The 24,382-nt window shown below is 45.1% G+C and overlaps 2 protein-coding genes across 2 annotated transcripts; both read right to left on the reverse strand.

Moving 5' to 3' along the window:
- Positions 1-9,507: 9,507 nt before the first annotated feature.
- On the reverse strand, positions 9,508-10,384 carry LOC135572224 (cornifin-A-like). Its single transcript, XM_065019836.1, has 3 exons — positions 10,380-10,384; positions 9,836-10,031; positions 9,508-9,663 (listed from the first exon to the last, which is right to left on the reverse strand). The coding sequence occupies exons 1-3, from the start codon at positions 10,382-10,384 to the stop codon at positions 9,508-9,510; spliced, it is 357 nt and encodes a 118-aa protein (XP_064875908.1).
- LOC115130088 (polypyrimidine tract-binding protein 2-like) lies at positions 9,824-23,986 on the reverse strand. Its single transcript, XM_029660858.2, has 13 exons — positions 23,886-23,986; positions 23,108-23,135; positions 21,303-21,369; positions 20,030-20,232; positions 17,522-17,818; positions 16,065-16,175; positions 15,682-15,883; positions 15,139-15,254; positions 13,271-13,304; positions 12,644-12,736; positions 11,891-12,107; positions 10,971-11,048; positions 9,824-10,706 (listed from the first exon to the last, which is right to left on the reverse strand). The coding sequence occupies exons 1-13, from the start codon at positions 23,891-23,893 to the stop codon at positions 10,577-10,579; spliced, it is 1,584 nt and encodes a 527-aa protein (XP_029516718.1). The 5' UTR covers positions 23,894-23,986; the 3' UTR covers positions 9,824-10,576.
- Between the last annotated feature and the right edge of the window lie 396 nt (positions 23,987-24,382).

A 24,382-nucleotide genomic window follows, 5' to 3' on the forward strand; every position in this document is an offset into this window, starting at 1 on the left:
AAATGCTGAATACAACAGGTGTAGTAGACCTTACAGTGACATGCTGAATACAACAGGTGTAGTAGACCTCACAGTGAAATGCTGAATACAACAGGTGTAGTAGACCTCACAGTGAAATGCTGAATACAACAGGTGTAGTAGACCTCACAGTGAAATGCTGAATACAACAGGTGTAGTAGACCTCACAGTGAAATGCTGAATACAACAGGTGTAGTAGACCTCACAGTGAAATGCTGAATACAACAGGTGTAGTAGACCTCACAGTGAAATGCTGAATACAACAGGTGTAGTAGTTCTCACAGTGAAATGCTGAATACAACAGGTGTAGTAGACCTTACAGTGAAATACTGAATACAACAGGTGTAGTAGACCTTACAGTGAAATGCTGAATACAACAGGTGTAGTAGACCTCACAGTGAAATGCTGAATACAACAGGTGTAGTAGACCTCACAGTGAAATGCTGAATACAACAGGTGTAGTAGACCTCACAGTGAAATGCTGAATACAACAGGTGTAGTAGACCTCACAGTGAAATGCTGAATACAACAGGTGTAGTAGTTCTCACAGTGAAATGCTGAATACAACATGTGTAGTAGACCTTACAGTGAAATACTGAATACAACAGGTGTAGTAGACCTTACAGTGAAATGCTGAATACAACAGGTGTAGTAGACCTCACAGTGAAATGCTGAATACAACAGGTGTAGTAGACCTCACAGTGAAATGCTGAATACAACAGGTGTAGTAGACCTTACAGTGAAATGCTGAATACAACAGGTGTAGTAGACCTCACAGTGAAATGCTGAATACAACAGGTGTAGTAGTTCTCACAGTGAAATGCTGAGTACAACAGGTGTAGTAGACCTCACAGTGAAATGCTGAATACAACAGGTGTAGTAGACCTCACAGTGAAATGCTGAATACAACAGGTGTAGTAGACCTTACAGTGAAATGCTGAATACAACAGGTGTAGTAGACCTCACAGTGAAATGCTGAATACAACAGGTGTAGTAGACCTTACAGTGACATGCTGAATACAACAGGTGTAGTAGACCTCACAGTGAAATGCTGAATACAACAGGTGTAGTAGACCTTACAGTGACATGCTGAATACAACAGGTGTAGTAGACCTCACAGTGAAATGTTGAATACAACAGGTGTAGTAGACCTTAGTGACATGCTGAATACAACAGGTGTAGTAGACCTTACAGTGAAATCCTTACTGACGAGCCTCTAACCGACAGTGCAGTTTTAAAAAAAAATACAGATAAGAATAAGAGATAAAAGTAACAAGTAATTAAAGAGGAGCAGTATAAAATATATGTAAAGAAATAACAATATATACAGAGAGGTGCCGGTACAGAGTCAATGTGCTATGGCACCAGTTAGTTGAGGTAGTATGTACATGTAGGAAGAGTTAATTAAAGTGACTATACATATGTTACGGATGTGAAACGGCTAGCTTAGTTAGCGGTGCGCGCTAAAAAAGCGTTTCAATTGGGACCTTGAAGTAGTAGTTCCCTTTGCTCTGCAAGCGTTGCGGCTTTTGTGGAGCGATGGGTAACGATGCTTCGTGGGTGACTGTTGTTGATGTGTGCAGAGGGTCCCTGGTTCACGCCCGGGTATGGGGGCGAGGGGAAGGTCTAAAGTTATACTGTTACACATAGATCTGAAGCAGAAGCATTTGAGACATAATTGCAAAGACAGGACAATTAAGAACAGCTCCCATTTTGTTGATTCATTTTGTTGACTGGGTGATGGAGAGTGGATACAGATGTTTCCGCCGTGATACATTGGGGCTAGACGAGCTATTGATTTGGTCTGGGTCGTCTGCTCACTTGCGCCGTCATTTCGGATGATAAAAACAGTACATGGAGAACACAGGTTGGCAAACAGCGTCGTGTTGCATTACGGTGGAATCACATCAGGCCAAGCACATCAACTACAGAGCAGAGCTGGAGTATTGTCTTCATCAGACAGTCATGATGAATCACATCAGGCCAAGCACATCAACTACAGAGCAGAGTTGGAGTATTGTCTTCATCAGACAGTCATGATGAATCACATCAGGCCAAGCACATCAACTACAGAGCAGAGCTGGAGTATTGTCTTCATCAGACAGTCATGATGAATCACATCAGGCCAAGCACATCAACTACAGAGCAGAGCTGAATTATTGTCTTCATCAGACAGTCATGATGAATCACATCAGGCCAAGCACATCAACTACAGAGCAGAGCTGAAGTATTGTCTTCATCAGACAGTCAGACAGGGCATCCATCATTTTTACAACCCTGCTGATGAAGTGACTCAATAACAACACTGCAAGCACAGCACAGCAGCCACGGGTCAAGTACAGGAAAGTGTTAGCAGACCATCAGACTACTCTTTAACATTTCACAGTGCAGAAACAGTTATTGGTCAATAGTGTATGTGTTTTCCCACCTATGGTCTCTGAATTGAAAGCTGTTACACTTCCGTTCAAAAATTTGGGGTCACTTAGAAATGTCCTTTTTTTTTTCCAAAGAAAAGCTAATTTTTTATGTACATTAAAATAACATGAAATTGATCAGAAATACAGTGTAGACATTGTTAATGTTGTAAAGGACTATTGTAGCTGGATTTTAATGGAATATCTACATTAGCCGCAGAGGCCCATTATCAGCAACCATCACCCCTGTGTTACAATGGCACGTTGTGTTAACTAATACAAGTTTATCATTTGAAAAGGCTAATTAATCATTAGAACACCATTTTGCAACTATGTTAGCACAGCTGAAAACTGCCATAAAACTGGCCTTCTTTAGACTAGTTGAGTATATATTTTTTTCACCTTAATTTTAACGGGGTAGGCCAGTTGAGAACATGTTCTCATTTACAACTCCGACTTGGCCAAGATAAAGCAAAGCAGTGCGACACAAACAACAACACAGAGTTACACATGGAATAAACAAACGTACAGTCAATAACACAATAGAAAAGTCTATATACAGTGTGTGCAAATGAAGTAAGATTAGGGAGGTAAGGCAATGAATAGGCCGTAGTGGCGAAATAATTACAATTTAGCAATTAAACACTGGAGAGATAGATGTGCAGAAGATGAATGTGCAAGTAGAGATACTGGGGTGCAAAGGAGCAAAAAAACAATATGGGGATGAGGTAGATGGGTGAGCAATTTACAGATGGACTATGTACAGGTGCAATGATCTGTAACCTGCTCTGACAGCTGATGCTTGAAGTTAGTGAGGGAGATATGAGTCTCCAGCTTCAGTGATGTTTTGCAGTTAGTTCCAGGCCAAAGAGTTCAATCTTGATTTCATCAGAGAGGAGAATCTTGTTCCTCATGGTCTGAGTTCTTTAGGTGCCTTCTGACAAACTTAAAGTGGGCTGTCATGTGCCCTTTACTTAGGAGTGGGTTCCGTCTGGCCACTCTACCATAAAGTCCTGATTGGTGGAGTGCTGCAGAGATGGTTGTCCTTCTTGAAGGTCCTCCCATCTCCACTGAAGAACTGGAGCTCTGTCAGAGTGACCATTGGGTTCTTGGTCACCTACCTTTCCAAGGCCCTTCTCCCTGGCTGGGCGGCCAGTCTTGGTGGTTCCAAACTTCTTCAATTTAAGAATGATGGAGGCCACTGTGTTCTCTCAATGCTGCATAAATGTTTTAGTACCATTCCCCAGATCTGTGCCTTGACACAATCCTGTCTCAGGGGCTCTATGGACAATTCCTTCGACCTCATGGCTTGGTTATTTGCTCTGACATGCACTGTCAACTGGGGCACCTTATATAGACAGGTGTGTGCCTTTCCAAATCATGTCCAATCAATTGAATTTACCACAGGTGGACTCTAATCAAGATGAAGAAACATCAAGGATTATCAATGAAAACAACAGGATGAGCTCAATTTCAAGTCCTATAGCAAAGTGTCTGAATACTTATTTTCCACCATAATTTGCAAATAAATTCATAAAAATGCTACAATGTGATTTTCTCTCATTTTGTCTGTCATAGTTGAAGTGTACCTATGATGAAAATGACAGGCCTCTCATCTTTTTAAGTGGGAGAACTTGCACAATTGGTGGCCGACTAAATACTTTTTTGCCCCACTATGTTTCCATTTGTAATATATTCTAAAAGCTGCATGAAGTGACTAATGATGATTTGAAAAAAGTTGCAAATAAACTAAAGTAAAAAAATATATAAAAGTAACACAAAATAACAAAAACAAATCTATATACAGTGGGTACCAGTACCGAGTCAATGTGCGGGGGTACAGGTTAGTCAAGGCAATTTGTTCATGTAGGTAGGGGTAAAGTGACTATGCATAGATAATAAACAGTGAGTAGCAGCAGTGTAAAAACAAATGGGGGCAATTTGATACATTTCTCAGCAGCTTGGGGGTAGAAGCTGTTAAGGAGCCTTTTGGTCATAGACTTGGTGCTCCGGTACCACTTGCCATGCAGTAGCAAAGAAAACAGTCTATGACTTGGGTGACTGGAGTGTCTGACAACTATATGGGCTTTCCTCTGACAATGCCTAGTATATAAGTCCTGGATGGCAGGAAGCTTGGCCCCAGTGATGTACTGGGCCGTACATACTACCCTCTGTAGCACCTTATGGTCAGATGCTGAGCAGTTGCCGTACCAGGCGCTGATGCAACCGGGTCAGGATGCTCTCAATGGTGCAGCTGTAGAACTTTTTGAGGATCTGGGGACCCATGTCAAATCTTTTCAGTCTCCTGAGGGACGAAAAGGTGTCACAACTGTCTTGGTGTGTTTGGACCATGATAGCTTGTTGGTGATGTGGACTACAAGGAACTTGAAACTCTCGACCCGCTCCACTACAGCCACGTCGATATTAATGCGGGTCTGTACGGCCCACCTTTTCCTGTAGTCAACGATCATCTCCTTAGTCTTGCTCACGTTGAGGGAGAGGTTGTTGTCCTGGCACCACACTGTCAGGTCTCTGACCTCCTCCCTATAGGCTGTCTCATTGTTGTAGGTAATCAGGCATACCACTATTGTGTTGTTGGAAAACTTAATGATGGTGTTGGAGTTGTGTTTGGCCAAGCAGTCATGGGCTAACAGGGAGTACAGGAGGGGACTAACCACACACCCCTGAGGGGCCCCAGTGTTGAGGATCAGAGTGGAGGATGTGTCGTTGCCTACCCTTACCACCTGGGAGCAGCCCATCAGGAAGTACAGGATCCAGTTGCAGAGTGAGGTTTTTAGTCCCAGGGTCCATAACTTAGAGATGAGCTTTGTGGGCACTATGGTGTTGAATACTGAGCTGTAGTCATTGAACAGCACTCTCACATAGATGTTCCTTTTGTCCAGGTGGGAAAGGGCAGTGTGGAGCGCAGTTGAGATTGCGTCATCTGTGGATCTGTTGGGGAGGTATGTGAACTGCAGTAGATCTCGAGTATCCGGGATGATGCTGTTGATGTGAGCCATGACCAGCCTTTCAAAGCACTTCATGGCTACTGACGTGAGTGCCATGGGAGCGGTAATCATTTAGGCACGTTACCTTCGCTTCCTTGGGCACAAGGACTATCGTGGTCTGCTTGAAACATGTTGGTATTACACACTCAGTCAGGGAGAGGTTGAAAATGTCAGTGAAGACACTTGCCAGTTGGTCCGTGCATGCTTTGAGTACATGTCCTGGTAATCCGTCTGGCCCTGCGGCTTTGTGAATGTTGACCTGTTTAAAAGTCTTGCTCACATCGGCTACCGAGAGCGTTATTACACAGTCGTACGGAACAGCTGGTGCTCTCATGCATGCTTCAGTGTTGCTTTCCTCAAAGTGAGCATAAAATACATTTAGCTTGACTGGTAGGTTAGCGTCACTGGGCAGCTCACGGCTGGGTTTCCCTTTGTAGTCCATAATAGTTTTCAAGCCCTGCCAAACGAAGTGGTAGAAATGAGGTAAAACAGATTTAAGTTTGCCTGTATTAAAGTCCCCGGCCACTAGGAGCGCTGCTCCTGGATGAGAATTGTCTTGTTTTCTTATACAGCTCATTGAGTGTGATCTAAGTGCAAGCATTGGTTTGTGGTGGTAAAAAGACGGCTATGAACAATATAATTCCGAACTCTCTTGGTAGATTGTGTGGTCTACAGCTTATCATGAGGTACTCTACCTCAGGCGAGCAATACCCTTGAGATTTCTTTAATATTAGACATCGCGCACCAGCCGTTGACAAATAGACACACACCCCTTACCAGACGTAGCTTTTCTGTCCAGCCGATGCACGGAAAATCCCGCCAGCTACATTATGCGTGTCGTTCAGTCACGACTCGATGAAACATAAGATGTTACAGTTATTAATGTAGTGTTGGTAGGATAGTCTTGAATGTATATTATGCATTTTGTTTTCCAATGATTGGACATTGGTCAATAGAATGGATTGTAGTGGAAGTTTACTCACTGGCCTATGAATTCTCAGCAGGCAATCCAACCTCCGCTCCATTTGTCTCCCATCTTTTCTATATGCCAATAATTCCCTTCTTACTGAAGCAGCTCTCACTCACATGGCTCACTCAGATATCTTAATTCTTGTTAGTCAACGTACATGATCAGGTCCTTCTCACAGGCATCTCAGCTATGAAGTAGGCTCCAAGTCAAGACATTTACGTCATTTAGCAGACGCTCTTATCCAGAGCGACTTACAAGTTGGTGCGTTCACCTTATGACATCCAGTGGAACAGCCACTTTACAATAGTGCATCTAAATCTTTTAAGAGGGGGTGAGAAGGATTACTTTATCCTATCCTAGGTATTCCTTAAAGAGGTGGGGTTTCAGGTGTCTCCGGAAGGTGGTGATTGACTCCGCTGTCCTGGCGTCGTGAGGGAGTTTGTTCCACCATTGGGGGGCCAGAGCAGCGAACAGTTTTGACTGGGCTGAGCGGGAACTGTACTTCCTCAGTGGTAGGGAGGCGAGCAGGCCAGAGGTGGATGAACGCAGTGCCCTTGTTTGGGTGTAGGGCCTGATCAGAGCCTGGAGGTACTGAGGTGCCGTTCCCCTCACAGCTCCGTAGGCAAGCACCATGGTCTTGTAGCGGATGCGAGCTTCAACTGGAAGACAGACAATCGGGACACAAATTCTGGGTCCATATTATCGAATTCCAAGGCGCATATTGAGTATGCTAGAAGATCTGTCCACAGGGTGAGTAGGCCTAACAAACAGCAATCCACTGTCCCCCATAGTACAACAAGTTGACACCTATTCCATTGGTCAACTTGTCATTAAATAAATATTCCAAACATCTGGGACAGTTGTATAAATTTAAGATCAATTGCAACCGACAACAAAAACAAAAATTAAGCAATGAGGCTGATGCAACAGATCAGAAGGTTTAGCTTAAAATGTTGATCAACTATTAGGCTATTTCTTCACATTATGAGCGCAGCGATGCGCACACGGCAGAAGGCTGTATATGCGCGAATGTTCCAAAATCAATTAGTGGGAAAATATTGTTTCCAAGTGACCACAAACGCGATTATTATAAAAGGTGTTTTTTATGGTGAAAATTATCTTCCCCAAACTTGAAACTCACGTGCCGCCTATGTGTGCAAGTTTAGGCTCTACTCCTGTTGTAAAGCAAATTAATGTGCTTAATTTTAAGAAGTTACTCGGCCACTTTAGTTGATACAAACAAACCTTATCTAAACATACATGTACCGGTCTCAGAACAGGGCCATGGGAAAAGTAATTCCACACACTTAATTAGCAAATGGGGAGGACGCTTTTCCCGTGGTTCATTTTCATGCCAGCCAAGTAGGCTATACTCATGTTGTAATGGTAAGCAATGTGCTTATCTTGTCTATTACCGTTCTGTATTAATGTCATGTTCTATGTGGACCCCGGGAAGAGTAGATGCTCTTTAGTAACAGCTAATGGGGATCGGAATAAAATACAATCAAAATAATATATAAGCGCGAGTGGAGAGAAAAGATGAGCAGGTCGCAGAGAGAGACAGAAGTGAATAGAGCTACAGAAGTTTATTGAACATGCTACAGAGGAAAAGCAGAACACACACACACGATAGAAGAGAAACATCTAAAACACGTCCGACCAAATCTCCCGACTTTTTGTTAGAAAATTATTTTAATTGTGCCGCTTCCAAACTATATCTGAATCTTAACATTTCCAGAGATGTAAAAAATGTAACCAATATAGAAAATACACGACTTTTTCTCTCTTGAAAACACACTTTTATCCAGCAAGTTGAGGTTGTGGGATTCTTAAAACCATAATGGGTATTATGTGTAGGTCTGCTTAAAATAACTGTATAAGGAATTAATGTCGTTGATAATGAATCGTGTCCTGTACCTTACCTTATTTTTTTTCCTTCTCTCCTCCCAGATATACAAAATATATCAGAGGGGGTTCATTAAAATGCTGATTATTTTTCCTTTGTGATACAACTGTAAATTAAAGACTAAAAAAGGCACCGACTTTGGTCCCAACCAGGGGCTGTCCCTCTAAACAGCAACACGTTGACTTCACAACAGGTTCTACTTCGCTAACCTCTTCCAACACATGCAAAAGCAGATTATTTTTTTTTGTAACACTTCGCTTGAACTGTATGTCTCAAAAACAGTCATAACATTTGCTTCGTCATGTGTATGACAACATCGTGACCGTTAAGTGCAGTTCAAATTAGTAAAAGTATTACGTAAATGTTTTATTCCAAGAACTAGAGAGAACAGGCAGTAGAAGCATAGAAAACCTCTCACCTCCTACCCATGTACATGAATGTGATGAAAAACAAGGGAAGTAAAAACCTATAAAGAACAGAAACATTAAGACTATTTTAGTAAATGTGTAAACTAAAAAAATAAAGGAAAAATAACGGGTTAAAAAAATCGGTATTGTTGGTTGTTCCTCTAAAAGAAACCTTCAAGCAACGTGGTCTAAAGGAGCTAAAATTAAAAGACTGATTCAACTTCAATCTCATATGGTTCCCCACTCCACAACAACCACAGTGAATTTAACGGGAAAAAAAGGGTGGGGGGGGGACTCCACAAATTGAACAGCAACTGAAAAAGGCCAAACTTGGATGGCAGAAACGTACAAACGACAACAGTGACACGGGAGAAGAGACAAATCATGTTAAATTTCACATCAAAATTAAATGTGCCTCAAAATCAGACAGGGATTCATGTCAATATTTGGGATGTAAAAAGAGTTGATAGTCTGGTAAGGCACATATCTTGTAGAACTAAATCATCATAGTCAAAAAAGAGGCGCCCATGTCCAATCATCCACCCTTCATAATGAGAAGGTAGAAAAGGCTAATAGTTTGCTGATCATACAAATGGGGTGTGGGACTAACACAGGGGTCAGGGGGCGTGGGACTAACACAGGGGTCAGGGGACTAGCACAGGGGTCAGGGGACTAGCACAGGGGTCAGGGGACTAACACAGGGGTCAGGGGACTAACACAGGGGTCAGGGGACTAACACAGGGGTCAGGGGACTAACACAGGGGTCAGGGGACTAACACAGGGGTCAGGGGCTAAACACAGGGGGGTCAGGGGCTAACACAGGGGTCGTGGGGCTAACACAGGGGTCAGGGGGCGTGGGGCTAACACAGGGGTCAGGGGGCGTGGGGCTAACACAGGGGTCAGGGGGCGTGGGGCTAACACAGGGGTCAGGGGCGTGGGGCTAACACAGGGGTCAGGGGCGTGGGGCTAACACAGGGGTCAGGGGCGTGGGGCTAACACAGGGGTCAGGGGGCGTGGGGCTAACACAGGGGGGGTCAGGGGCGTGGGGCTAACACAGGGGTCAGGGGGCGTGGGGCTAACACACAGGGGTCAGGGGGGGGCGTGGGGCTAACACAGGGGTCAGGGGGCGTGGGGTTAACACAGGGGTCAGGGGGCGTGGGGTTAACACAGGGGTCAGGGGGCGTGGGGTTAACACAGGGGTCAGGGGGCGTGGGGTTAACACAGGGGTCAGGAGAAGAGGGTATTGGACCAACACAGGGGTCAGAGGGTATGGGACTAACAGGGGGGTCAGGATCAGAGGGTATGGGACTAACACAGGGGTCAGGATAAGAGGGTATGGGACTAACACAGGGGTCAGGATCAGAGGGTATGGGACTAACACAGGGGTCAGGATCAGAGGCTATGGGACTAACACAGGGGTCAGGATCAGAGGCTATGGGACTAACACAGGGGTCAGGATCAGAGGGTATGGGACTAACACAGGGGTCAGGATCAGAGGCTATGGGACTAACACAGGGGTCAGGATCAGAGGGTATGAGACTAACACAGGGGTCAGAGGGTATGGGACTAACAGGGGTCAGGATCAGGGGGTATGGGACTAACACAGGGGTCAGGATCAGGTGAAGGGGTTAAAATGTCCTCAAAACATAGAAGTACAACATTTTCTCCCCCCGGTTTGGGTTTCTGGTTTTTTGAAGGAATGACTGATAACACTTAGAAAGAAACAATAAGGTCCAAATGTGGTCCCCAGAGTCTGGAACGAGTCAACAGGGTTTAACAAATGCCAGCCAAAAATCTGCTAGGGAAAACAGAAAGCGATGGATGTTGTGGAGGATCGATCATTATGCATAGGTTTAGATGGTGGATTTGGAGAAAGAGACTCTCAGGTGATGGTTGTCACCCATGTTGTAGTTGTGGAGGTCGATCAGACCCTGGATGGCCTCCTCCACCGTTGACATCTGGAGCAGCGCCATTTTGTGATCCCTGGGAACAGAAGAACACATTGAAATACATCTTGGATCTGTCCAATCAGAATGTAGTGTGTATGTTCTGCTCTCCTCTCAAACCACACCCCACAGAATGGACAGGAACACAACCTCAGCAAGTCTCACATAGTCCCTGGAGCTAGCCACAGAGCTAAGGAGTGTTCCAAAAAAAAAAAAAAAATCTATGCTCAAGTTCATTCACAACCAATTGAAGAACAACTGTAGCTCAGTTCTGTTATAGAAACGGCGAAGAGAGACGTACTGAAAGAACTTGAATGCGTTGACGGTTCCCCCGGCGTTGGAGAACAGCAGTCGGAGGTCTTCCTCGGAAACGTCCGTTCTGTGGAAACACGTGAACTTAGCATTCCAGCCACAAATCACAAACCCCAGGCACAGATCACACACCCCAGGCACAGATCACACACCCCAGGCACAGATCACACACCCCAGGCACAGATCACACACCCCAGGCACAGATCACACACCCCAGGCACAGATCACACACCCCAGGCACAGATCACAAACCCCAGGCACAGATCACAAACCCCAGGCACAGATCACAAACCCCAGGCACAGATCACAAACCCCAGGCACAGATCATAAATTTTACTTTTCTTCAAGTCAGTTATGAACAAATTATTATTTTACAATGACGGCCGGCCCCAGGGCCAAACCCGGACGACGCTGGGGCCAATTGTGCGCCGCCCTATGGGACTCCCAGTCACGACCGGTTGTGCTACAGCCTAGAATCAAACCAGGGTCTGTAGTGACGCCTCTAGCACCGAGATGCAGCGCCTTAGACCGCTGCGCCACTCGGGAAGCCCTAAGACTTCACTGATCTAAGAACAGTTTTGTATTAACTCATAATGGTTCATCTTTAGGATTTGAACGTGGTAAGCAGCTCCTCTGTCTGTTGGTGTTTTCCCCTAGACATAAAGCTCCCTTAACTTTTCTTCCAGGTATAGATGTTGCCTCAGATTACCTTCCCCGGGGTCAGATTACCCTCCCCAAATCCTAGTGAGAAAGAACAAAACTGTCCTTAAAAATCAGTGTCTAGGGGAATGCGCCAAAACAGATACAGAATCTGCTTACCATGTCCAAATCCTAACAATAACCATTATGAGCTAATGCAAAACTGTTCTTAGATCAGTGTGTAGTGTAGAGGCCAGGTGGTAGACTTACGGGATGTTGGAGAGGTGAAGAGTGGTGGTGGGAGGGAAAATATTCTGGAAGTTCTTGGAGCCAGGCTTCTTGAAGCGGTGCAGGGGCGAGTTGGTGAAGTCTTTGGTGAGGCCCTGGTCATCCAGTCCATCCCTGGGCAGCTGTACCGAGGTGTGCTTAGACAGAGCCACCCTGATTGGTTTCCCATGCATCTTCTGCCCATTCAGGTGACTCATGGCTGGAAGCATTTCATTTGTACCGAGTGAGTTTTTATACAGCAGTACTGTGTCCCAAGACAACCACCCCCCCACACACATTTAGGAGAATCTACTTCAAAAGACTGGAACAATCAATCAACTAGACTAAATAAATCTGGGGAAATTTCCTTTTTATCAGTCAATAAACATGAGACAATAGAGGAGGATCATGTTACCTTACCTAGCCGGGGTCTTACCTAGCTGGGGCCGGGGTCTTACCTAGCCGGGGTCTTACCTAGCCGGGGCCGGGGTCTTACCTAGCCGGGGTCTTACCTAGCCGGGGCCGGGGTCTTACCTAGCCGGGGTCTTACCTAGCTGGGGCCGGGGTCTTACCTAGCCGGCGTCTTACCTAGCCGGGGCCTTACCTAGCCGGGGTCTTACCTAGCTGGGGCCGGGGTCTTACCTAGCCGGGGTCTTACCTAGCTGGGGCCGGGGTCTTACCTGGCCGGGGCCTTACCTAGCTGGGGCCGGGGTCTTACCTGGCCGGGGCCTTACCTAGCCGGGGCCGGGGTCTTACCTAGCTGGGCTTGGTTGGAATCAGCCATCTGTATCAGAGCACTGTCTTTCTTATTGTAGAGGATCTTCACCCTCTGGGCATCACCATACACCCCTAGGGTTAAAGTCATGAGCAGACGAGAGGAGGGCGAGGAAGAGGAGGAAGAGGAGACAGTGAGGAAACACTTTAGCACTTTGAGATAGAGGGAAAGTTTAGGCAAGGCAGAGTAAGAGGCTAGAAAGAGAGAGAGAGTCTGAATGTAGGCTAGAGATCATTCATCAGAATTAACATTTGAAGAGAGTTGAGCAAGAGGTGTGTGTGTTTGTGTGTGTATATTAAGGACAGATTGAGACACCCCATAAACAGATACGTTAAGGACATGTTTGGCTAATTAAACTACTGTACAGGCTATGCCAAATCAATGTACCATGCATTTTAACACAAATCTATGGATGGGATCAATTTTCGATAGCCAAAGAGAGAGAGACACAGAACCAAACCAAATGATAACCGAGGAGCAACAACAACACTAAAAAGTCAAAAACAATTACTGCAATATGGAAATGAACAAAAATAAACAAGTGAATGTCTCTTTAGAACAGAAATAAGCAACAACAGAAGAGCAACAGAGAGCTAACAACAACATACCGAAGAGAGTAAACAGACTTTGGGGCGTAACCATCTTTAGAAGAGGAGAAGAGAGCAAGCAGCAGAAGACAGGAAGACAGGTAGAAGAGTCGGAGCGGAGGTAGAGAGAGCGGAGGTGGACAGATCATCCAGGAGGGTGGTTTCCCGTAGAATGGTGAAGGTGGTCATGGAGTATGGTTCAAGGCAGTTACATTTGGGGATAAAGGTTGGTCCGAGGGAACAGGTTTTGTTCAAGCACCAAGCATGAGCACGGGGGGTGTGTGGAGGGTGGGTGGAGAGAGAGCGCGAGAGGGATGAAGGTTAGGTATATGGGGAGGGAGGGAGTGAGGGATGAAGAGTAGGTAGTTGGGGAGGGAGAGAGAGGGATGAAGAGTGGGTAGGTAGGTAGGTAGGGGGAGAGAGGGAGGGAAGGTAGGTGGAGAGAGAGAGTGGGGGGGAGAGAGATATGAAGGGTAATTAGGTGGGGAGGGAGAGAGGGAAGGAAAATGCAAATGTAAAAAAACAAAGTGAGGGAGGGAGACAAATTAAAATACAGGTCAGTACACAGGAAATGATGCAGGAGTTTGGTCAGACTGACTGGTTCATGTACTTTATCACAACTAAATAAGCAAATCAACTGGGCCAAATGTATATCATCCCCTTGAAAAACACAGATAAGGTACAGTAAATGTCAAAATCATAAACATACGAGTTATAGCCTAGCAATGAACAAAAAAAGGCATGCGATAGGCTAACGCATGAAGTCCAGGATCAATCGGTACATAGTAAAAAAGGGGGTGATATGAAGATAACTAGTAGAAAGGGCATGCAGTCAAATCTCTGTTTAGTGTCATCGACATGCAAGAACAGACATGAAACCACATGGAAGCACTATGGCAACCATAGATCATGTTTGACCCCCACAGACATACATGTCAACAGGGTGTGGGGCCCAAATAAAAATATAACTGCAAGTTTAAGTATCTGAAATACAGGGTCCTCTCCATAGAGACAGAGAGGTGAAGTCAGGATAGGAGAGAGTGCAGAGAGGAGAGAGACAGTTACTTTTCAGCTCAGTCAGGCAAAAGGAGAAAGAGAGAATAGGAGAGAGTTAACCAGCTTCAGCTCAACATGGCAGAGAGGAGAGTGTTAACCGGCTTCAGCTCAACATGGCAGAGAGGAGAGTGTTAACCAGCTTCAGCTCAACATGGCAGAGAGGAGTGTGTTAACCAGCCTCAACTCAACATGGCAGAGAGTTCAGCTCAACATGGCAGAGAGGAGGAGAGATTAGAGTGTTAACATGGCAGAGAGGAGGAGAGATTAGAGTGTTAACATGGCAGAGAGGAGGAGAGATTAGAGTGTTAACATGGCAGAGAGGAGGAGAAAGAGAGTCTCAGTCTACACTGGCAGGCTTAGACATTTATATGGAGAGGAGAGAGATGGAGAGGAGAGAGGAGAAATATGGGGAGAGAGGAGAGAGAAGAGAAAGATGGAGAGGAGAGGAGAGAGGAGAAAGATGGAGAGGAGAGGAGAGAGGAGAAAGATGGAGAGGAGAGGAGAGGAGAAAGATGGAGAGGAGAGAGATGGAGAGGAGAGAGAGGGGAGAAAGATGGAGAGGAGAGAGAGAGGAGAAATATGGGGAGAGAGGAGAGAGAAGAGAAAGATGGAGAGGAGAGAGAGGAGAAAGATGGAGAGGAGAGAGAGAGGAGAAAGATGGAGAGGAGAGAGAGAGGAGAAAGAGAGAAAGATGGAGAGGAGAGAGAGAGAAAGATGGAGAGGAGCGAAAGAGAGAAAGATGGAGGAGAGAGAGAGATGGAGAGAGAAAGTGGAGATAGTGTTGGTTTGTGATATGAGTTACGTCTGGAGGGGGTAGAAAGATCATTACTGACCTCTTCGTTGAGGTTGGAGGCCAGGAGCACGCCACTGGCGCCAGAGTGACCCGACAGAGCTACCCTCCCTGCAGCAGCAGCCGCCGCCGCCGCAGCATTCAGCGGGCTCAGGCCACCTGGAGAGGTCAGAGGGGTCAGGATTTAGACCCAACAGGATTAATTTCAGCTCACCCTGGGCTAGTGAGGGCAGAGATTTCCCTCTAGGACCAACTGAATGGTGGAAAATAAGCAAAGTCCGCCCACCCAGAGCCCTGGGCGATGTGAAACGAATGTTTCCCCGGCAGTCAGGCGTCTACCTGGGATCGTACAGAGCAGGGGGGTTCTACCTAGGATCTTACCGAGCAGGGGGGTCATCTACCTAGGATCTTACCGAGCAGAGGGGGGTTGTCTACCTAGGATCTTACCGAGCAGAGGGGGGTTGTCTACCTAGCAGAGGGGGCGTCGTCTACCTGGGAATTTAGAGCTGAGGGGGGTCCTTACCAAGCAGGGGAGGGGGGTCGACCTGGGATCTTACCGAGCAGAGGGGGCTACCTGAGATCTTACCGAGCAGAGAGTTGGAGTCCTTGCCTTGGAAGGCAGCAGCCATGTTGGGGTCCATGGCAGGCTGGCCGTCCCCTGCAGGGAGCTCTGGCCGGGTGTAGTCACGGCTCTTGTCGTTGTTGTACTTCACGTTCAGGTTGACCAGCTTGGAGTAGTCGATGCGGAGCGTACAGCACGAGTTGTAGATGTTCTGACCATCCAGGGCCTGAGGAACAATGGAACGATTCCAGTTGGGGTTATTTGCCATATCTAATGATAAATGTACCGGAAATCTTCACCGAACAGCAACTATACAAATTTACTTTATTTGCACACAAACGTGTAGTGAAATGATCAAATTCAGTACATAACAAATTGAACAATGAACAATGAAAAGTCCCACTCACTATTTTGGCTTGCTGGGCGGTGGGTGGGTCGTTGAACTGCAACAGAGCCTGGAACTGATTGTTCTTGGTGAATGTGATGATCTTCATGACTGTTCCGAACTTTGAGAAGATCTGACCCCACCCCCCCCAAAAAACAAAACAGCAGCAATACAAAAATATTAAGACAACCTCTACGAAATAGCTGATGTTTAACTATCAGATGTAATATGAAACTACTGTGGTGAGATAAATGGGCAGAAGAGCTAGTCAAGTCGTCATGTCACATGCAAGTGACAAGTACAGTGAAATGCCTTTCATGCAAACTCAAAATCAATAACAATGTGAATTGGCAAGGCGCTGTCTCTGCCTGGCCGGTTCCCCTCGCTCTCCACCGGGATTCTCTGCCTCTAACCCTATTACAGGGGCCGAGTCACTGGCTTACTGGTGCTCTTCCATGCCGTCCCTTGGAGGGGTGTGTCACTTGAGTGGATTGAGTCACTGACATGATCTTCCTGTCCGGTTTTTGCGTCCCCCCCCCCACCCCCCCTCGTGGTTGGAGTCTAATGATTTTCCAGGTCTTCCTACCACACCTCCTGATATAGAGGTCCTGGATGGCAGGGAGCTGGGCCGCCCACACCACCCTCTGTGGAACCATGCGATGGAGGGCGGTGCCATTGCCATACCAGGAAGTGATACAGCCAATCAAAATGCTCTCAACGGCACCGAGGAATTTGAGGGGCCCGTTTCATCTGTCTTAATGCCACTGCGTCTTCTTTGTTTAAGTCTTTAGTGATTTGGACACCGAGGACCTCGAAGCTCTCGACCTGCTCCACTGCAGGCCTGTCGATGTGTATGGGGGGGGGGGGGCGTTTCGAGTCTTGTTGGTAGCAAATCTGCGACCGGAGGTCATCCATCTTATTGTCGAGTGACTATGTTGGCCAGCGGGTTGGAGGGGGGGCAGAGGTGGCCGGTTTTTTACCTTTGCCTTAATCTCACCACGATCCTCCACCCCTTTTGCCTCTAAAGCCGGCGTGTCTGCTTGTCCGCCAAAAATTGGGTCAGAATTACAGAGAGAGCCCAGGGAAGATGAGTAGAAGTTGAAGACGGAATTGGAGTAAGTAACTGCTGGTCTGATGTTCAAAAATTATTGTCGGTTGTAAGAATTAATAGTGCATGAAAATAAAGCAAAAAGAAACAACAAAAAAATCACAAATAGCAACGTTTGGTCGGAGCGAAACGGCTGCCATCTAGTACAGCGCCATAGATTCAGATCACGTCTGTACACAATGGAGGATAAAAAATATATTGTACATTACATTCATAAATCTGCCCTCTGCCAAACCTATGAGAAAAACTAAGAATACATAGTGAATGTAGGTTACCTGCTGCAGCACATCCATATTGTATATAACATTCATAAATCTGCCCTCTGCCAAACCTATGAGAAAAACTAAGAATACATAGTGAATGTAGGTTACCTGCTGCAACACATCCAGAGTGACTGGATAGAACATGTTGTCGATGATTATTCTGAGCACAGGGCTGGACGCAGCGGTTAGATCTACAACGGAGCCCGACGCAGGAGTACCTCCTCCTTGGACCGCTGACACCGCCTGCAGGACCGCCTGGGCCCGCTGGTTTCCACTATCTGTTTTGAGTTCTTTGTGGTTGGAATACTGGATGAACACGGGGACGTTCCGAACATGCGGTGTCACAGTAGAGTAGTAGTTGATCATGGTTATCGCTGCTTCCTCTGTGCCCAGCTCCAAGAAAGCCTGAAGACCAATAGGATAGGAACAGCATTAAGTCTTCTGTTAGGCGAAATACCCAACGGCATCCTGGGAAGTGTCTTATGATACAGTTCAATGAAACTGTACAGTGTCTGTATCCAAGGTTCAAACATTTCCCCCTGGTGGCACCAGCCCATGATTTGGTCACACCCCTCAACAAAAACTGGTTGTATATTTTTATCATATTTTACTCCCAATATTTTCATTTTTTTTTTATGTTCAATAAAATGAATTTGCCTACATCTTTATGTGCACCAACATCATATTCTAATTTATTTTAGAGATAATTCTCCACCTGAATAACTAAAACACATTAGCTAGATGGCTAACTGTAAATATAATAGGTCGACACTCATCACAGGAATCATGTGGATAATGTACTTTACGGTTTGACCAAAACATGGTTTTAACCTCCTAAAAGTTTTTTTTTTAACTTGCTAAGCCCAAGTCAAAAGGGCCACAAAATGTGATTAAAATGGTACCAGTCATGGAACTCTGGTATCATAAAATACTTTATAGACAGGGAGTGGGACATTAACGAAGAAAACATAGCGATTAATGCAACAAAATTGTAAACACGACATTCATGTCAGACAAACAAAACACAGCCAATGTTTTTTTTAAATCCTTGTGACATGTAATACCAATGGATTAAAACGCAGGCAATTAATGACTCAGGTAATTGGTCAAACAAGAAAGGAGGAAGGGCCAACCGACCACAGCCTACTCTTGAAAGATAGACATTCAATCTTTAGCAAGCCCCATGACAGAGAACACAATCTAAATTGGCCGCTGTACTATTCTGGGCCAAAGATCGTCTATTAAATTGACAGGACAGTCGACTGACCAACCGCTCTAACAATGGAAAAAGATGTCCTCAAAGATGGAAGGCAGGCGAGATCAGGTGGGACCCTTCTAGCCAATGAGAGGGCAGATACGCATGTGAACTACAGGCCATAGTATCTTTGTTACTGTGCCATATTAGTGTCCGTGACAGCTGGGGCAGCGCCATTGAGGCCATCTCCTCTTTCAAGCAGGGGTTGGAACCAGTTCAAGGAAGAGAACAGAAAAATAAATTTGGAACAGAATCAGAAACGAAAGTGATCTACACTGTTACGGAACAGAACCTTTATTTTAAAAGCATGGGAACCAGTTAATAACAACATAGTGCCTATGCAAAGCCCTTACTCTGTCACTCAGATACATGTTCCAGCGCCTGCCTGCCAATTGAAAATCTTTGCCAGTGTTTGTGTAGGCTACCTGCCCCTCTGAAACATATCCTACTGTAGCCTACTGACATTACTCGATTCAGAAATTAGGGAGAGATTTTTTATTAGAGAAGACATGAGCGGCACAGCTGTCTTACGGCACTGCATCTCAGTGCTAGAGGTATCACTAGACACCCTGGTTCAAATTCAGGCTGTATCACAACTGGCCATGATCGGGTGTCCTATAGGGCGGCGCACAATTGGTCCAGCATCGTCCGGGTTTGGCCGTCATTGTAAATAAGAATTTGTTCTTAACCGACTTGCCTAGTTAAATAAAGGTAACATTTAAATTGGATTTATTAACTAAAATAATATATGTTTTTATTTGAATTCTGGTGCCACTCTGCATACAAACTTGTTAGTCCAACGTTAACTTTCAGAAGTTAAGACTTCTGTGTGGACCTAATACATAAGATGCCCAGCGTTTCAAGCCAAGCCTCCTCCTCTTCAACCCTCCCTCCCTCGCCCCACTCGGGGCGGCAGAGTAGCCTAGTGGTTAGAGCGTTGGACTAGTAACCGAAAGGTTGCAAGTTCAAATCCCCGAGCTGACAAGGTACAAATCTGTCGTTCTGTCCCTGAACAGGCAGTTAACCCACTGTTCCTAGGCTGTCATTGAAAATAAGAATTTTTTCTTAACTGACTTGCCTAGTAAAATAAAGGTTAAAAAAATAAAAATAAAACAAAAACTCGCAAAATGCCACATGTCCTCTTATATCAGTGCATTTGTAACAACCTAACCATTACGTAACTTCTATTAGATCGAGTAGAACTCACGCAGCAAATTACCAATTACATGTTTTATTAACCAAATTCAACACTCATTAACCTACATACAAAAATTCTTTACATTGTGGGTTTATTTTTCGTATAGATTTTGGGCAGAGTAAAACATTGCTGATCGCCTGTTCCTCTATCTGGGCACACTCACCTGGTTTTTCCCCTTAAGCGTCAGGATATTTGTGACCTTCCCGAAAGGTAACCCCAGGGCAATGACCTCCGATTCTGAAGTTTCATTGGGCAGTTTTCTGATGTGCAGCACACGAGAGGGAGGGGCCTCCATCCGGTCTTCCACTCTCAGCTTTTTACTGTCGCTCCCATTGGATTTACTGTCGCTCCCATTGGCTGTAACATCTAGATAGAAAACACAGCTTTTATTGTACCAATCCTGCTCTGCTCTAAAGCCACCCCCACCAGAAAGCACAAAACACCAACTTCCTTGAGAGGAGCACGGAATGAACACCACGAGACTCCATCCTCTTACGATGGACGAACACGTCATACCTGAACTTCAGTATTAGTGTTGCTCAAACATTTAAAGTATAATACTATATTTAGCATCTGAATGCAATATACACTGAGTGCACAAAACATTAGGACCCCCCTCTCTTTTGTCCGCAGAACAGCCTCAATTCATCAGGGCATGGGGACTCTACAAGGTGTCAAAAAAGTTTTACAGGGATGCTGGCCCATGTTGATCTAAATGCTTCCCAGTTTTGTCAACCTGGCTGGATGTCCTTTGGGTGGTGGACCATTCTTGATACACACTGGACACGGCTGAGCATGAAAAACCCAGCAGCGTTGCAGTTCTTGACACACTCAAACCGGTGCACCTGGCACCTACTACCACACCCCATTCAAAGGCACTTAAAATCCTTCGTCTTGCCCAGTCACCCTCTGAATGGCACACATACACAATTGTCTCAATCCTTAAAAAATCCTTCTTTAACCCGTCTTGTCCTCTTCATCTACACTGATTGAAGTGGATTTAACAAGTGACATCAAAGCTTTCACCTGGATTCACCTGGTCAGTCTGTGTCATGGAAAGAGCAGGTGTCCTTAACTGCTCCTCGGTAGTCCATCATTGCAAATAAGAATGTGTTCTTAACTGACTTGCCCGGTAAAAATGTTTGTTTTTTTGTGTTTAAAAAAAAATACCATACTATAGTTTCTCTAAGACATTACAGCCATGTCCCGAAGAGATATAGCCTATTGAAATGCATCGCAACTCTATTTCAGTCACATGCTAGCGTGTTCCCACCTACACATACTGAAACACCTGCCGTGAGGAAGACATTGACCAGCCGTTCTACTTCAAACATTCATTAATCCTTTGACTTATTTGAATGCCGTTGGAACACGGTCAAATTACTTATGCAAATATCCCCTCAGAGAGGGCTGGCAAAAAATAATCCCAAACTTACCACCGATACTGCTCATGTCAGATCCACTGTTGTAGACACTGGTTGACATCAGCTCATCTGATCCTCTCTGGAGAAAGAAAACAAAGAGAGAGGGAGAGAAAGAGAGGGGGAGAGAAAGAGAGAAAGAAATTGAGAGCAAGCAGAGCCCCTGAAAGACAACAATGAAATACAGATCTCTCTCTGGACAGGTAGAGAATACAGGGGGGGGGACACACAAAACACCAGAAAGAGTTGCCTCGTTTTCTTTTTTCTAGTGACAGTCAGTCCAATCTCATGAAGTCTCAAGATGTCAGGCATGTCATTTCATCTGGGAAATCCCCAAAGGCTCTGAGCCGTCTGTCCGCTGGGCTTCAGTAAGCGCCTGTCCGCTGGGCTGCAGTAAGCGTCTGTCCGCTGGGCTGCTGTAAGCGCCCGCGCGCTGCAGTAAGCGTCTGTCCGCGGGGCTTCAGTAAGCGTCTGTCCGCGGGGCTTCAGTAAGCGTCTGTCCGCGGGGCTTCAGTAAGCGCCTCCGCTGGGCTTCAGTAAGCGCCTGTCCGCTGGGCTTCAGTAAGCGCCTGTCCGCTGGGCTTCAGTAAGCGCCTGTCCGCTGGGCTTCAGTAAGCGCCTGTCCGCTGGGCTTCAGTAAGCGCCTGTCCGCTGGGCTGCAGTTGGTGGCCGACGCGTTCAGAGTTCCGCTAAAACTACGCTATGCCTGGAGCCATTAGAGACAGACCTGGGTCTTAAGCTTTTTCTCTTTTTGTCTGAATATTTCTTTATCTCTAACAAAAATGTATAGACACAATAACTCTGTAGGACCAGAGTTCACAAATACATTTTAGTAAGTTGTCTAACTTAAAAACGTGACAACTAGGCCAAGGCTAATTCACACCAGGGCAGGGAATGTAACTGAAACGAATGCTTCTCAAAGCAAACTTTATTTTGTACGTGAAACATTGATGAAATAAACAGAGGCAAAGAGTATTTCCGTTAAGAGGAAGTCACCTTTGTTTTGCACCAGATGGAACAAGGGTTATTGGACATAAATCAAGATGGAAGGGTACAGGATCATGAAGCATTTATAAGAGAACAAGTTTCTCCCTAAACAGATGCGACTTACGTGGTTCCTATTTAGTTACGGTTGTTCTAATATCATGAAAGCTAGAAATTAGGACCTTTTTTTGTGGGCCCCGATACGACATACTCTCTCAACAGTAGTAAGTTACATTCAGGATTCTGTACTCATACCAGTAGGCCTATGCCCAGATCCTGACTTGAAAGCACATCTTTTTTTAAACAATTGTCACCAATGGGAGAGAGGTAAATTTGAGTTGTGTGTCAGTGTTAGGTATCTGCCCATAAAGTACTCTAGGGGTTCAACAAACTGCATGGAGGCTAAATTTGACCAGCGTGAGATACATTAGGCTACATCAGATTAATTTAACAACTCAACTGGGTAAGAAAAAATGTGTTTGTATTGCCATAGCAATGAAAGGGAATTTCAAGATATGGTTTCCATTTATCTAACTAGCCTATAACCTTTGCAATAAATATATATCTATATTTTTTTTAAACCTTTATTTAACTAGGCAAGTTCTTATTTACATTGACAGTCTACCAGGGAACAGTGTGTAACAGTATAGCTTCTGTCCCTCTCCTCACCCCGACCTAGGCTCGAACCAGGGACCCAGCCATTTCACATCGGGCACACCTGGTTCAGGGGCAGAAGGACATATTTGTACCTTGTCCGCTCCTGGATTCGAGCCAGCAACCTTTCGGTCTAACCACTAGGCTACTTGCCATAGAGAGGGCATTGGGCTGAAGCTTACCTTCACACCAACTGCAACATCTCCCATACTGAAAAAGAGAGGGAACAGAATGTTAAGCAAAATCTTCCCACAATTATAGCAGCATGCTGCTTTACTCATCTGCAGTTCAACTAGCTAGTAGCTAAGGAAGTTAGCTAGCAGGCTAACGTTAGTGCCGTGGATACACGCAAAACAAAGAAAACCAATGACTAACGTTTCTCTCTTTCTCTCCACACCAGCTAGTTAACTCCTATTTACAACATAGCTAGTCACCTACACACGTTGACTACCTATAAAATGGGTAACCTGTATGGCAATGCACGTTAGCCAGTGATTTTGTAGTTTAATGGTGTTGATAGTTTTTTTTGAGTGGATAGCGTACGCTAGTTACATTTCCGATCAACAAAGGATAAAATGAATGATCACCGGACAAGTGACGACACACCCTGTCATGCTCGAATGGTCCTCATCTCTTAAGACTAGCCAGAGCTAGCCGCTTGAGCTAGCTACTTAACTAACGTTAGCTACTCGATTTATTAGCTAGTTTATTAACAGTTACATAAACAAAATATAATTTTAGTTCTCTAACTAAAGCTAACTAGCCATCGTCGTCTGTCAGTTCACATGTCCATCCAGGAGTTAGCTAGCCAAGCTAACGTAACGTTAGCTAGCTACCTTTAGCTTAAATACATAAAAACCAAGCTAGGGTGAGGTAAGCAAGCTACTCGAATTGAAACAACTAAATCTTGCCGAAGATGATTAATCGTTCATGAAAAACACATAGATGGCCAATACATACCCGTCCATTGCTAGAATATCGTTATAAACGACAACAGTTTTTTTTTGCACTTCTCTTGCCAACAGCACATACAACAAAATGGAGGGACTTGAGAGCTTGGCGGAAATAGTCGAACCCGGCGGAAATAGTCGAACAAAAAAAACGTGTTTCGTTTTACACGCAGCAGCATATATTTTTCTCTGTAAAACCATTTTTAACATTTTAAGACACAATGGTACGCTATTTTGTATTTCATAGAGGCATTAAAATTGATGCATTGTCATTAATTAGTCTACATCATTTGCTGTGGACATTGAGTTGTTGCGTTTAATTTTTTAGGCTGTAGGTCAAGTTTGTTTATCCTTTTAATGTGACTCTAGGTTGTGCTACTTGTGCCTATATCAAACACGGCCTTGGCTATATTACACTGTTGGTTTCTCTCACATCTTGTGCATACATTTGTTTACATCCTTGTTAGTGAGCATTTCTCTTTTGCCAAGATAATCCATCCACCAGAC

The sequence above is a fragment of the Oncorhynchus nerka genome, linkage group LG6 (genome assembly GCF_034236695.1).
Source record: "Oncorhynchus nerka isolate Pitt River linkage group LG6, Oner_Uvic_2.0, whole genome shotgun sequence".
NCBI lineage: Eukaryota > Metazoa > Chordata > Actinopteri > Salmoniformes > Salmonidae > Oncorhynchus > Oncorhynchus nerka.

Coding starts and splice junctions, on each gene's coding strand:
- LOC115130088 (XM_029660858.2), bottom strand. Junction 17,819..20,029: donor CGCTTAAGGGGAAAAACCAG/GTGAGTGTGCCC, acceptor ATTGGTCTTCAG/GCTTTCTTGGAGCTGGGCAC. Junction 11,049..11,890: donor CTTCACCTCTCCAACATCCC/GTAAGTCTACCA, acceptor GTGTTTCCACAG/AACGGACGTTTCCGAGGAAG.
- LOC135572224 (XM_065019836.1), bottom strand. Junction 9,664..9,835: donor CCACGCCCCCTGACCCCTGT/GTTAGCCCCACG, acceptor CCCCTGTGTTAG/CCCCACGCCCCTGACCCCTG.